Source organism: Apis dorsata, unplaced genomic scaffold (assembly GCF_000469605.1).
Source record: "Apis dorsata unplaced genomic scaffold, Apis dorsata 1.3 scaffold_220, whole genome shotgun sequence".
In the NCBI taxonomy this organism is placed as follows: Eukaryota; Metazoa; Arthropoda; class Insecta; order Hymenoptera; family Apidae; genus Apis; species Apis dorsata.
Genome location: NW_006263502.1, coordinates 1,008,415 through 1,024,106, shown reverse-complemented (window position 1 = coordinate 1,024,106; position 15,692 = coordinate 1,008,415). Strand labels below are relative to the sequence as shown.

The 15,692-nt window shown below is 32.9% G+C and overlaps 1 protein-coding gene across 13 annotated transcripts in view; it reads right to left on the bottom strand.

Moving 5' to 3' along the window:
* LOC102675270 (contactin-associated protein-like 2) overlaps positions 1–15,692 on the bottom strand; it is a 22,176-nt gene that overhangs the window by 946 nt on the left and 5,538 nt on the right. For 4 of the 13 annotated variants that reach the window (XM_006615258.2, XM_031510281.1, XM_006615259.2 and 1 more), the window contains exons 2-27: positions 14,765–15,099; positions 14,309–14,463; positions 14,057–14,160; positions 13,021–13,376; positions 12,508–12,676; positions 12,294–12,409; positions 11,869–11,975; positions 11,447–11,792; positions 10,840–11,117; positions 10,083–10,323; positions 9,795–10,025; positions 9,226–9,633; positions 8,692–8,892; positions 8,095–8,488; positions 7,435–7,682; positions 6,999–7,277; positions 6,672–6,868; positions 6,312–6,609; positions 5,367–5,517; positions 5,078–5,243; positions 4,843–4,993; positions 4,458–4,639; positions 3,540–3,960; positions 3,343–3,422; positions 2,273–2,440; positions 289–343 (exon numbers count right to left, since the gene is read on the bottom strand). In XM_006615258.2, coding sequence (XP_006615321.1) covers positions 289–343; positions 2,273–2,440; positions 3,343–3,422; positions 3,540–3,960; positions 4,458–4,639; positions 4,843–4,993; positions 5,078–5,243; positions 5,367–5,517; positions 6,312–6,609; positions 6,672–6,868; positions 6,999–7,277; positions 7,435–7,682; positions 8,095–8,488; positions 8,692–8,892; positions 9,226–9,633; positions 9,795–10,025; positions 10,083–10,323; positions 10,840–11,117; positions 11,447–11,792; positions 11,869–11,975; positions 12,294–12,409; positions 12,508–12,676; positions 13,021–13,376; positions 14,057–14,160; positions 14,309–14,463; positions 14,765–15,086 — 5,824 coding nt within the window. In that variant the 5' untranslated portion in view covers positions 15,087–15,099. Of the gene's footprint in view, positions 1–288; positions 344–1,203; positions 1,303–2,272; positions 2,441–3,342; positions 3,423–3,539; positions 3,961–4,457; positions 4,640–4,842; positions 4,994–5,077; positions 5,244–5,366; positions 5,518–6,311; positions 6,610–6,671; positions 6,869–6,998; positions 7,278–7,434; positions 7,683–8,094; positions 8,489–8,691; positions 8,893–9,225; positions 9,634–9,794; positions 10,026–10,082; positions 10,324–10,839; positions 11,118–11,446; positions 11,793–11,868; positions 11,976–12,293; positions 12,410–12,507; positions 12,677–13,020; positions 13,377–14,056; positions 14,161–14,308; positions 14,464–14,764; positions 15,219–15,692 lie in introns of those variants that run through there. The other 9 variants (XR_421740.2, XR_421739.2, XR_421738.2 and 6 more) reach the window with 9 other exon arrangements.

The window sequence follows — 15,692 nt, the reverse complement described above, 5'->3', positions numbered from 1 at the left end:
ATATATTATAAATTTTATAATATATATTGAATTTATTATATAAATTTTTTATATAAAATATTAATTTTTTTTTTATCTTACATTAATAAGTTTATATATTTATTAAAAATAATTTTATATTCGTTATTTTTTTGTATTTTGAAGATTTACTTTTCTAAGATGATATTTAAACTATATATAATTCTTTAATTATTATTCGAATTTAGAATATAAAATAAAAATGGTAATAGTGATAGATTATTTAATAACAAAATATATTTTTTCACAAATAATTAAAATGATACTGACCTAAAAATAAATTTTCGATTCTTGATCGTTGTCCAATACCATTTAGCGTGTTTTCCTAAATAAGATAAAACTTATTTTAAGTAATTTTCAATTTAAAAATGTTAGGTAGTGAAAATATTATTTTGATTTCATTTCAAGGAAAATTTAGGAAAAAGTGAACATTGTTATAGAAATTATAATTAATAACTTTTTAATGTAACATGCATTCATTTGATGCAATATATTTTATTGATTCTTTTTGCATATCTATAATTCATGCAATATTGATTGATGCATTCTTAGTCATTCTATAGTCAAATTTTTTTTAATGTACATTTGATACTATTCCTAGTTAATTTTTTAGTTTTATTATTATCTTAGTATCTGTAATTGAAAATGAAAGAATATTTTATTCATGCAATTGAATATTTTGTTCGAATATTTCCATTTTATTAAATTTGATTTATGTTATATCTTTCACTGTTATAGTTGCAACAAATTATATTTTTCACTTTACAAAAGATGTAAAAAAATTTTTTTATTTAAAGTAGTAAAGTTTTATTTTTAATATAGGATAACTATAGATAATAGTATATATAAAAAACGGAGAGCACAAAAAGGCAATTTTTCTATACTAATCGTATAGAATCATGCAATGATTTTCAATAAAATAATTACTTGAAATATAACAAATTAATAGCACTAATCATTCTTATTCTATGATAATAATCCTAATGTAATTCGCATTATATAATTCAAAATATTAAAAAAATGTTTTAATATTTTATTATTTTCAAATCTTTATACTTCTTTATTAAAATTATTCGCGTTAATATTTTGCATAATGAATGCAAATTACATTTACATTATAATCAAAAAGCAAATGACTAATCAGAAGAAGAAAGGATGCAACAAGCTATACGATAATACTGAGTACCTTTAAACTTCGTATTGCGTTTTTGTTTCATCGTATTTCGGATTGTTGTTTAAGGAATCAACACTCTCTTCGACACTTATCCTAGACGAATTTTCTGGCTGAAATTATCATATATTTTCGATTATTGTTCGTTGCATCCCGATCCCTTTTATCTCTCGATTTTTCGCATTTCTCAAATCGATTCTATGAGATGATTTCCTAATCGATTATCGGATGAAATGATTTATAGGGAGAATGTATTTAATGGATTTACGAGGAATGAGATGTTACAACGTTTGAAAAATTGATTTCTTTAAGGATATTTTATTCGTTTGTATAACATAATCAATATTGCATATTTATATTTATATATATATATATATATATATATGTATGTATATAAAAAAAAAATGTAGGGGGACATACATACAAAGCCGACAAAGATAAATAACAAATGTGATGATAATGGGTAATGAATAACATTGGTGTATTACAATGCAATCAAAATATTAATGAATATATCCAACAAAATCCGAACATAGCTTATGGTGAAATCGAATCTGTCTTTGAAATAAACATTTTTCTTTAGCTTAATAAAATTGAATTTGATTAATTTAAAAATTATAAAGAAAACAGAAAAGAATAATAAAATTTAATTTTCATTTCTTAATTTGATTTATAAGAAGATTTCTAAATCTTTGAATTATTGATTTTGTTGAAATTTTAAATATTGGTATATTGGTAGATTTTTAGTCTTTTATTTAGAAAGTTATTATTAAGACATTATAAAATACAAGGGAACCTATTAAAAAATATTAATTTTATAATATTTAATTTTATAATTTATAATATTTTTTTTAAAATAAAAGTCATAAATTTATAATATTTTTTTAAAGCTCTATCAATGTTTAGATCTTCAACAAAATCAATAATCTGTACATTTTGTACTTATTATTATACAGATATGATATGACTTTGAGATCTTTAAAAAATAGATTTGCTATTTCTTTCAATTTTATATCAAATGATTCGTATTTCAAGGACAGATATCTATCTATTCAAGAAATAACTTCTCGATGTTTTTCTTACCGACTTGACAAAGTCATTATCATCAGTATGTTCTGTTTTTTGATGTATCTCCTCCTCGTCTGTATTTTGTTCTTTGGGATCATCTTCATCTTCATCTTCATCTTCTTCATCTGGTTCCTCTTCTTCGCATTCTTCCAGTTCTGGTTCCTCCTGTAGATCTTCCATTGACTGAAAGTAGATCGATTTGAGATGTTGAAATAAAACTTTTCATTGTTTTAATTGTTTTTTTCTAATTCTTTTAAATTTATCTTTCATACATATACATTCGTTCACAGTTATTTTTAGTAGTTATTTTATAGTTATTTTATAATATTTTTATAGTTATTTTTAGTAGTTAAATTCAATTCTGTTTGTTTTATTTTAATTTTTTTTTTTAATCTTAACTTTAATTTCAGGATGTATATTTTGGATACATGGTACAATCCTGCATTTAAGTTTAATTGAGTTTATTTTATCGTATCTTAATTTTTTGGATTTTAATTTCACATATTCGATGTTTAGAAAATATCTATAAGGGTGTATAATTTGAATATGGTACAATCCTATAGATTTTATATGAGAGAATAAAACGAAAATAAACAATTGAGTTCGTTTTATATTTCAATTTTGAGATAATTGAATTTGGAAATCGTATAGAAATAAAAAATTTTAATTCGCATTCTAATAATCTCACGAAATTCATGGTAATTAATAATGTGAACATCTTGTATATATACATTTTAAATTAATATTTGAACTTATCAATATTAATCAATATAAACAAAAAAAAATATTAATTTTTCTTCTTATAAATTATTCTTCATGAAAACATTCCTAATGAAATAATTAGTTACTACTACTTTCAATTCATCAATGGATTTTCATTTATTTCAAATGTTTGAATGCGGCTGAAAAGCGAGCCTGCAAAGTAGACTCGATCAAATTATTAAAAACATTCGATCATCGATTCGATCATCGTTCTCTTCCTTAAATTCGTATAATAGATATATATAAATTTGCAAAATCTATTCAGCAGGCTTACTTTAAACTTAATATAGATAATTTTTATAAAAAAAAGAAAAAATCTTTACGAATGGATTCAGTTTCGGAGATTTAGTGATGATGCCTGTATTTACCCCTAGGAGCTCCTTCTTCTCTGGTTCTTCATCTGCTATAAAAAAATTATAATTATTAAATTCGAATCGTCGTTTCACAAACGACATATCTATATTTGGACTGGATTTTTTTTTCCACCAAACGCTTGATCGATACTTCAAAATGAGCCTACCTATGATATGAACTCTTTTATCGTTAATCAAGTCTTTCGTCTCCGCGTTGGCCAACGGTTTATACTCCTTGACCGCGGCCTTCATGTGCGTGCCGTTCGGTCTTTTCTCGTCCTCGGCCACGTTCTTGAACCCGACCGTTTTCACGCCACCCGTTAATGGATCCGTGTACTGTTGCGATTGCCATCTTTGGGAGCCGGGCGCGGGAACCGTGGAGGCGACGGATGCGCGTCTTCGACGCCTATCTTTCCTCGCGCTCCGCCACACCTCGTAGATGCAACCGATCACCGCTGTCACGAATACGCAACACAACGCGATGAAGATGTAAGTACCAGCACCTTGCTCCTCCTGGGTCGCGTTCGTGTATTGCGATTTGTACGATATCCTCTTCGGGGGGTCCTCCACCCACACTTTGTCCACACCCTTCGACATAAAGTTTTCGCCCCTTACATATTTTTTGTTTTTCCTAACCTTAAAATTTTTCGGACAAACTTTGCTCCTTTCATTCAATTCTTGTTCTTTCTTTGAAAGTTTGGTCGCTTTGGTGTGATATATTATTTGCACTATTTATCAATTTATTACATGTTAATTTTGTTTCTTACTTTGTGCTTTATAATCTTAAGATTCTTCATAAAAATCTAATGTTTCACAAGCTCTGCTATGTGAGAATCATTTACCTTTAATTTCGTATAAAGATCGACGAACATTTTTCTTTACATCTTTCTTTCTTTAAGAATATCTAAGTAACATATCTAAGTTAGAGGATTTAAAAGTTGTAATCTCGCACAAAGATTGTCGAGAGCCATTTCTTCATAAAAATCCAACGGTACCAAGAAGGTAGGAAGAGAATCTCAATGATAAATCGATCGAAAGCTGGAATTCCAGGAAAAAATTCCGCGAGTAACGAAAAGATTGCTTACCACGTTGCTATCGTTCTTGGGTGGGTCAAGGCCGTGCGGTTGGACGTGGAAAACAGCGCACTGCGCGCTCCTGACGCCGGCAGGCATCGTCGCCCTCACGGTTTCGCTTCCCTGTTTCGTAAATAGCATATATTCCTCGAGCGGCTTCATGTCGGGTCCACCGTTGATCGATACCACGACGTCTACAAGAAGAGGGTATCCGTCATTTCGTAATCGGAATGTGGCTGACGATCGTTTTGTCTAACATAAGAAACACATAGTATTCTATTAGAATCACGTCTCGATCCTCTCTCGCTGTCGACGAATTCTTTTCTCTCTTTTTCTCTCTCTTATTTCGACAGATCGATTGTTTCAAAATCGGATGATTTTTAACGTTGGAACTCACTGCTCAGACAACCGGTGTATCCCTTGTACGCGCTGAATCGCGAGTCTGTCGTGTTCAGACCGCCAAGTTGGATCTCGGTCACCCCTGGACTCTCGTCCTCTCCGAGAGTCAACGCTGGGATCGGTAACAGTGTCACTGGTTCGCGATCGATCTATATAATTGCGGAGGAATGGTCATTGTAGGTCATCCTCGAATGTCTCGAATTACGAAAACGTTTATCATTTATCAGCCGTACCAGAAACGTGACAGTGCTATTGTCTCGAACGTAATAAATACTGTGCCTGGCCCCGTTCAGAAAATTTATATCGTTTAAACGCACTCCAAACGCGGATCCTTCTCTGTCCTCCTCAAAAATCAATTGACCCTCTGACGTTAAAGCAACGAGCAAGTAGTAGCTTCTTCTGAAAGGGAAAAAGAAAAAAAAAATGCTTTTGAAAAGGGGATTTTGAAAAGAGGAGAAGTAAGTAAGAAATTTTGTAAATGGATCGAGCAAAGAATTTTCCACACAGAAAGAGAGAACTTACTTATTTTCCGTCTGTAAAAGCAAAAGCGCCGTGGTACGTTGTCGTAGTTCGTTGGTCGAAAATGCGAGTTGAACTTTCACTTGGTTCACTTTTCCAACGAGATCGAACTCTCGTTGAACCACGCTCTCGCCACTGAAGTCTGCCCCTTTTTCTAACAGAAAATAGAAATTCCTTGGTATCGTATCTGAGAAATCTAGAATCGTCGCGAACTTGGGGAGAAATTTAATGATAATATTTGTGTTTATGTTTTAAATAACATAGCATTCTGAGAAATTTCTGAATTATTTAAAAATCATATAATATAATATGTGGAAAAAGAGTTTAATAAGAATTAAAGCAGTAAGCATACCGAGTATCTGTTATATACTGAATCACAAAGAGCAGGTAAAAATTCGAAGGGTAAATAATGGTTAAAATGCATGTCGTTTAAAGATTATTAAACAATGATACAGGTATTTCTCAAAAATAAAAGAAATTTTTGAATTGTTCCAAGATCGTATAATTTAGAACATGATTTATTTTCAAAATATTTAATAATACTGGTATTTATTATTGAGGCCAGGCAAAGAACAGGTAAAATTAAATCTATTAATGGCCTTAAGAGTTTCCAAACTCTATTTCTCAACAATTTTCGGTAATGCCCCTATAAATAACCGTCAATTTCAACGTATTACACATATTGACATAAAAATAATAATAGAAAAATAAATGTTACTAACGGAAATAGTTTCTATTAAATTTCTAAAAATCAAAATGCATTTTGTTTTCAATTTATAACATATAACATTATTACAATATTTATGGAATTTATTTTTAGTAATTTTTTTTTAAAAATGCAATAATCTTTGATTAGATAGATTATTTAAATTTAATGCCCTTTTGAAAAAAACACAAATCGTTAATGCAATTTATTATTTATTAATACTCAAATCGAAAATATCTCACCATCGGCGCAATGTTCCCCGAAATACGACGTTAACTCGCAATTGCACAATGACTCCTGCCTCTCAAAATCTTCGGTGCAGATCCCCAAATTCTTGCAAGGCATTGCATCGCATTTCGTTTGACAATTAGGAAGTATTTCTTTGCTAGCCTCGTGATTAGCCTCGTTGGCAAGCTTAGACAAATTGACCACGTATTCTCCGATCATTAATCCACCAAGACAGCCGACGTACCCCTTAATTTGCATGTCCTCTTTGCCCACTCTCAGCAAGTCATCCGGATCGAAACCCCCTAGATTCACCTATATAAGATTGCTGATCATTGCTGATCATTCGATTCGATTTGAAACCCCTGATATCTCACCTGGAAATAGCTGGTGGGCGATGCCGGCGGCCTCTGGGGAGCTAACACCTCTTTTTCCGGATTTATCCAAGGTTTGTTCGAATACGTGTCCAGTAACACGGGCGTGGCGTTCAACGTAGAATTGTATTCGTTCACGTGAAGCGTCGTCGATCTCTCGTTTCGAATAATCGCGATCTGGATCGAGATCCCCGTGTTCACTGAAAATTTTCAGAAAAAAATTTGCGAATCGAACGACGAAGAAATTATATACATTTGAGATCGAATTATGAATGCAATTCCATTGAATTTTCTTGGATATTTTAATATTTTAATCGAATTGAAAATTACCCGGATATTCCACAGTGATATTCTTTATCTCGTTACCAGCGTTGAACAGATATACTATACTGGTGCCATTCGAAATGTAAAGATGGGCAAAGTTGTTCAAATTATCGTTCGCGTACAAGATGGACGAATAAGTGTCGTATGTTCTCAGATTGATTAGAATATTTTCCATCAGTATATTCTTCAACAACGACTTCTCTTCGTCCTTTTCATCCGTGCCAAAGTAGTTCTTCTTCAGGAAAGCACTTTGCGAGGTAAATGTCAACGCCTCGTTGTTTATATCTAAAGACAGAATTCAATGGACGAAAGGAATTATTTCGATCATCGAACGTGAAATTTATAAAGAGATTAGTTGAAATTAATAATATTATAATATTAGTTGAAATTAATAATAGTTGAGATTAATAGTTGAAATTGGAATCGGCAGAAGCTTACTTACTCTTCTCGCAATAGTCGCCAAAATGGGCCCATTTGTTCTCACAGACGCATTCGTAGTTGCTCCACAATTCTACGCACCTTGCACCGTTCTGGCATTTGTTCGGTTGACAGAATGGTTTGCAATCTTTGATGATCTCGGACAAATGAACAGACATGTAACTGTGAATGTCCAGGATCTCTCCGTTCACGACCAAACCTCGAAAACAGCCTATGAGTCCTTGCTGAACTGAAGAAGTCCTCAAATGTTCCCTGAGAGATAAAATCGTGATGTGTATGATGATCTATAATAAGCTTTTATATATTTTTTTTCTTTCTTTTATTTTCCGTAATGGGAACTTAAAAATTTTTTACAATGATTTATACGTTATTTCCTATTCTGAAAATATCTTGTGTCGTTGTTAAAATTTATTTTGCAATTTTATATAGTTCTTAATATTTTGTTCATTTGATAAATATTTCCTGTTTAAAATTTTTCTCGAATAAAAAAATTTTTTTATTTTATATTTTTTTTTAAAACGATTACATTTTTACTTTGATTGATTTTTCAAGATAATAACGGCAGATAAAATCAATATTCAATATTGATGAATAAGAAAAGAATATATTACACCTAATTAAAACCATTTAAATTGTATTTATACAATCTTTGAGAACTACTCACGCAGTAGCTCCACCGATAAACATAGAACCCTCGAAAGGTCCAAATTTGTCTTCGAGATCGAGCATTTGGGAATCGGTATTAATCATTAATCTGACGTGGTAATTGTTGTAATCGATCCAAATCTTCTGCCATTCCCCATTGTTCAATTTTCTTTTACTCTCCACCTCTATACCCTTTATAACACCCGTACTCAGGGTGAAATTAAACGTCAATCGATACTCTGATGTCAAAGCAACCATGAAAGATGGATAATTGTTTCTGATGGGTGGTTGATACAAAAGGATAGCTTTCTCTCCAGTTGTTCGAAAACTGAATGCTATATCCCCTTTTCTCCAACCTGGTACTTCGATGTATGATTGCGAAGTGGTGAATGTTACAACGTACTTTTGTGTATCTGTATAAATTAACAAAAATCAACAACGTCAATGTAAATCATTCATTTCAATATGAGAATTTTAATATCGAATTTTCTTCATTGGAATTTAAATATTTTTTAACTAGTTGAAAGATGTTGAAAAGAAAGTTATGTGAAAATATTTAAATCAAATTAAATGATTATTTATATAAATAATATTATTAGGTAAAAATATTATTTACTCGTTTCGACACATTCCAATGGACCTAAGGTGATTCGCCCTTGCGCATCTTCCTCGAGATCTCTTTGTTGCAAGAAGACCATTCCTGTGATACCCAAAGAATCCGGTGTTTCGTAATATCCTTCGTCGGAAAGCCATTTATCCCCGTTTCCGGTGAAATCGCAATTGCAGCTTAAATTTGGATTAATGCATGTCTTGTTCACTAAACACAAACAGATTATCAATTCCTTGAATAATTTAATTATTCTAATATAATCAAAATTTTCTGATTTTACGAATCAATTTGGTATTGATCAACTGAAAATTTGATTAATCATTATATTTTCCAAATTCATCACTCCTTTAAATGTTAAACACACACACTCTCTTTAATATGAAATTTTTTAAATATTATTTTGCCAAATTTATATTTTAGAAGTTATTAAAATCGTAATACTTTACACGGATATTTTAATCGTCTCGATCTTTGAATAGAAGAAAAAATTATTTCAATCTTCCAGAATGATTTTTAACTTTTAACTTTGATTTTACTCACTTCCACAAGGACAAGATCCTCTGTTCACATTTCCAATGTAATCCACGGTGGTTCCCTTCGAGTTAAGGAACCACGTGGCACTGTGCAATTCCAATGGCGCCTTATAGCAATCGTACTTGACGTACTGACTGCAATACAACGAGTGTGAGATCAATTCTTGAAGCATCTCAGCGGTGAATTGCCTGTACTTGATGTTGAACGAGAAATCAGATTCTGTAATTGATCTGACATCGACTTGCGAGGGCAAATTATGCTCCACGATAGTCTTCGTCGAGTTTTCGATAGATTGGAACTCGCATTTGACCAGGGCAGGAGGAAATCTACCATTTCCGTCGATGTCGATTTTGTACACATCGTCCTGGGTGTATCCCAGCAATGCTAATTCCTCGCAGGTTTTTCTGAATTTAGCTGAAATTTTTTTAATTTTTCTTTTTTCTTTTTAGAATTTAACCGTTTCCATTTATTCTGATTTTTCAATTCTTTTCAATCTTTCCCCCAAGATCCTTCGATTCTTTTCCCAGAATTTACGTAATAATAACATTTCTGAACAAATATCAAATTCAACTCACTGAAATGACAATTTTTCCCGACGTAACCTGTGTCGGTGCAATCGCAGCTGATTTCGTCCTTTTTCACCGAGCATTTACCCCCATGCTCGCAAGTGTTCGGCCTGGTACAAGGATCGATGAATTGGCAATTGTCCAACGCTACTTCTCCCATAACTCTGTCAGTGTTCATCACGTATCTAGGCTCTATTCTGTCGTCGTTCACCCGTATCTCGCGCATACATCCTACCAAACCTGATATCCAAAACCAAATATATATTATTGTTACATCACACCACGCGAGAAACTTACCCGTGTTGTTCTTCCCACTTCCTATGATAACTTTGTCGCCCAGCTCGAACGTCATCGAGAATAATTTGCTCTGCTTGTTCCGATAATCCACCAGAACGCTGATCTCCCCTTTCGTGTAATTTAACTCGACCGCGTGCCAAGACGTGTTGTAAGGCGGAAACTTCACTGCAGTCGTGATCGTGACGTTTTCGCCCAACACCGGGATCAGTTGAAAACGGATTTCGTCGTTCACCAGTTGGAGCTGTGCGTTAAACAATTTTTAAATTTAAAGAAATGTAAATTGGAACAATTAGATTTGAAAGATGTTCAATTTTGAATGTAAATTCGAATAAATTTAAAGAATCGGATCTTTTATGTGTACAATTAATATAATAAGTTTATACAATTTTACATTTTTCATATTTTTACCGATACGTTGTCCCAATTTATTAGAATTTAATTCGTCAATCATAATCGTAGAGAAATTATTAAAGAATAGAAATGTTCATCCTCAATTTTTGTTGCTTATCACAAATTATTACTCGTTTACGATATATTTTCATTACAATTCACAAATATTTACGAATCATCTGTTATTCAAAGATACAACACACAGATAATTTCAGTCAATTCAAAAATGACTACGAATTCAAACGAACGAAAATATATCGATTTACTTTATCGACGATCAGATTTATTCAAATTTATATAAATTTACTGTCGACGATCGCATTCACCGCTATTTTCATCCATTTTCAAGATATTTCCTCAAACGTACCTCCCAGTATCCGAGGCTACGATTACATTTCACGTCCCCAGACGCGACCACAGCCACCGGTTTCGAACTCTTGAAGTCGAAGTTCAATTTAAGGGAGTCGGTCCGTGCTATTGGCCACCAAATGTGGCTGGTCGCGAACGGATATGTTATTGGAATCACATCAACATCCGCCTCGTAGTATTCGGGCTCGAGCACACCGATATAATGCACCATGGGGTTGGAACGTTTCAACTCATAAATAATGGACTTGTCGTTGAAGAAAACGTATTTCAGCGAGCCTGAAACCGATTCAATTGATCTCCATCAATCTTAAAAATCGTATTTTTAAGGGGGAGGGTAAACATTTAAATGTATAGATTCCTTAGAAATGTTTCCTTTAGAAATTCTTTAGGAAATTCTTAGCTTAGTAGATTTTAAGTCGATGATGCATCTATCATTTTTTGTTACTCTTTTCGTATTAAAAACTTTTTATTATTCAGTCTGATTTAAAGAAACGGATTATTACGATTTTTATCTCATTCCAATATATTAAAGGATCGAATTTTAATTAATTATTTATCGTGAAGGAAGAAAATCTACGATTTATTACTCGATTCAACGTTCTCACCTGCGAAATTATTGTGCGACAAAAGTCCCTTCTTCTTGTGCAATTCCGGACCACCGCCTATATAGATCTCAGGATCGATGATCATATTATAATTTTCACCGGGAATTTCGAGTACTTTAATCTCGTCGTCCAAGCTGACGAACACCAACGATCCGTTGTGGAATATCGTCAGATTGTTCCAATGGTTCGATGTGATGTAATCGCCGAGTACAGTGGCGATCTTCGAGTTGTGGCCGAAATCCAACTCGATGTGCACCGATCCGTTCACTATGGAGGCCGCTACGTAGTGCGGCGTACCGTCGATTTCCCCGGAAGCGTAAAACAAAGCCGAGTCGTCCCATTTCGTCTTTCCAACGATCGAATAAAAATATAATTTCGTCACGTCGAACGAAAATATGATTTGTAATCGATTTATGAAATACCTTGAATGCAAGGCTTATCCTGTTGACGGACGAGTGAACTCTGTCCTTCCAATCGTAAACGCGGAAAGATACGTACGAGGAACCTCTTAATGTTAAGATCGTGGCCGCTGGAATGCATTCGAACGTTTATTTTTCATTAATATTACGTAGGACGATTCGAAATGTTGGATGTGAGTTTCCTGGTAAATAAGAAATTCCATATGGATATAATTTCGAATTATTGTATCGATTATTATAGATATATCGAATCTAAGAAAGTACATTAATTTTAAAATAGTTAAACTTTTTTTTTGGAATTCACATCCAAATTTTCTTTCAAATCCAATCGTGCACAATTAATTTTTATCGCGATTCATACGGAAATAAAATCTGTATGTTCTTTTTGTAGCAGAAAAATATTGTTGTATTGAAATGATTATACGTACTATATACATCGCATCGTTCTCCTTCATATTTCGTTCCAAAGCAATCGCAAGTTAAACTATTATAATGATTCACGCATTGACTCGAGATGAAACAGAGATTTTCTCGTGTTCTACATCTGAAATTTGTTCATGGTATATGAATTACGATCAATGAAAACGAATATTATAAAATAATACGTAACGTTCTTCAAGGGAATTAAAAATTATCACTCACTTGTCTATGCAACCCTCTCTCACGTTTTCGTGTTTTGTGGCAATCAGAGGTTGAATGGGCAACAAATCGCTGGCCGATTTGCCCGAGCTGAGAACCATATCTCTTATGCAGCCAACGAATGATTCTATTATGTATTTCACCCCGTGCAATCGTTCCTCGGAACTTAACCCTAACGAAAAATCACGAGTAAATAATAAGGAAAATAATTCCATCATTTTATCTTCGATATCAATAATATATATCCAATCCTTCATCAATCAAATCCTTATTATATTTTGCATTTATTGTACAATCATTAACGTAATATCTTTGCATAAATAATGAACTTATAAGTTGATTGATATTTTGAAAATTGATCATTTTCAAAAAAATATATTCGATAATGTATTAATTCGTAGAAAATTTCAAGGATTTTAATATTCATAGGAAAAAGAGATTCCTTTTGAGTTTTAAAGTTTCTATATCTTTCCATTAAAAAACTTGAAGTCGAAAAGTGTATTTATTATATATTACCACCAATAAGAACGACAGAGGCCAGTTCCTCTGACACTCCATAATTGATTACGTGTTCCAAGACTTCGAGCGTGGTTTCTTCTTGTTTATCGTCCACCCTGGCGATCAATTTCGCCCCGTGGACGTCGATCCTCACCAAAACGCTGTGCCATTCATCCCTGTTCAACCCTTCGCCGACCGTCAGGCTGGTTGATCGTTTCCCGAACACGTGGACCACTTTCAGCTGGCCTTTCTCCACGATCACGTACAGAGCATACGGGTCTAAGCGGATCTCTGGCCGATCCTTCACGCTGTGATACACCAGCAAACCGTGGGGTAATTTCGTGCGAAATTTGAACGATATCTCGCGACACAGTCTGCAAATTGAAATCGTTTATTATAACATGATTTTTTTCAAGTTGTTATGAAGTTAAGTTTGAAAGAATGGATTTGGATTTAATTTAGATATTTAGAATTCTTGTTATTTGGAGGGGGGAGGGAGAGGAATTTGGTTTTAGATTTAATTTAATGATATATCTGGGATTTTTATTATTTAGGGAAGAAAAATTATTTGAAAGTTAATAAGATTTTTATGAGTAAAGAATGCTAATGATTAAATATTAATTATTGATTAAATAGTAAAATAATTGATCTTATGCTTCTATAAAATATAATAAATAAATATGTGCTAAAAATAATAATTCTATAGAAAATATGTTTTAGGAAATTGGAACCATTAATCTATTCTTTTTTATTCTTGGAACGTTTAAAAAGTTAGATTATTCTTTATGTGCAATTTGAAAAATCTTCTATTCCAATTATATTATTATCATTCTTTTATCCCTTTTCACTCGTAAAATTTGATATTTTCTCTTTCTTCTTTTTGATTTCAAATTTTATCCTTGCTTTAACGACGATCGAATTTTGAATACGTTCATTTTCAATGTTGAAACGAAAAAAAACATTACTTGTAAACGTATTCATCTTTTCTTGACAGATTGATATTTCGTTCTCTCGTTTTAAAATAATCCTTTCGAGCAAAGCCAGGATTACTCACCGAAGTTGAAACGGTTTTATACCGCTACCGTCGAGTTGAATGAACGTGTTGCTTTGGGCGAACATAAAAGTTTTCTCGTAGCCAGATTCCATGAAGGTGAGCTCCTGTCGATCAATTTTTCTGGGGTGAACTCTCGTTGAAAATCTTTCGTATCGTAAATTTTTCTCATTCGTTCGACATTTGAAATACGTTAAGTTAGATCTTATCTTTTTTTTTTTTTTAGAGGAAGGAAATTTATAGAAATAAATTTACCTTTCCTCGTTTGTACTTTGGTACAGGCGGTTTCGTCGGTTCTGGTGGCGAAAACGTTGGTCGTGAAGTGATGGCGGTGGTAGAAGGCAGTGTGTTCGTGGTTGCTGTGCTCGTTACAAATACGTTCCCCTTCGTGACCAAATAAGGCAGTGTGTCTAAGAAAATCCAAAACAAGAACAAGATTCAATAAAAAAAAAATATATAAATCTTATTAGAATCTTACTTTTTTTTTTCTTTACTAAATTTTTATCTTATCTTTACAAAGAAACGATATTTTCACAAAGATCTTTTAAAAATCTAATAGAGATATCTTGTTGTCGTTCAATGAAAATCAAATAAGAAATATCTATGATCTAATATCTCGATTTTCTATCTCATTTTCTCGCGATATCTCTTCATATATTAATTAGATAATGAAAATTGAACGAGTGGCAAAATTTATTCGATTCTCCTTACGTTCAGGACCACCCACGCAATAATACAGACACTCGGCTTCCGAGTTGAAACGATTCTCGTTCCCTAAGCAGCCACCGTAAGAGAAAGTCTTGCATTTCCCTTCAGTCTTGATGAACGTCCACCTCGAGACGTACTGTTTGCAAGGACCTGGCTCGGTCTTCACCAGACACCTGTCAAGAAACGTCCTCTTCGTGGTGGTGAACGAGTCCATCTCGTTCGATTGATCGATCTCCGATGAATCTGTTAGGTTGATCGAAGCGATCGCGGCGTGAACGTTTGCCAAAACGAGGATCCTCAAGATCCATCTTTTCTGGTCGATCATCGTTGTTTCCTTGCTGAAAAATGAACCAACGTTGTTTCCTCTGATGTTTCGTCAAATTTTCTTCAAATTTTCTCGGCTATTATTCTCGGAGATTTTTTTTCTTTTTTCTTTTTTTTTTTTTAAAACAAAGAGAACGTGGCGTTATTTTCATTCATCGTATCGTAAAATAAATTGGCAATTATTCGAAAGATGTAAAAAAATAAAGAGATAAACATCGATAGAGAATATATAGAGATATAGCGACAAGTTTTTAACAATTTTTTCACAATTTTTAACAAACAACTTGAGATAATTCTCAAATATCCCAAGAAAGATTGGTTTAAACCGGCAAGAGTAGTTCCACAAACTTCATACTGTTAAATTAAATACTTAATACTGCAATTGTTTAAATCTATCAAACTTTGATTCTCAAAAGTTCTCAAAGATGAAAGGTTAATCGTCCTTTCCAACTTCCGTCCTTCCGAATTCCTTGTAATTTCATCACTCTTATCAAAGGGTTAATTACACCAGTTTTGCTGCCAAACAGGGAGAATAAGAGATATCTTTTGAAAGAAATCCCAAGTCTCGTTCTCTACTTGAAAAGAATCTCAAATCTTCGCAAACTGC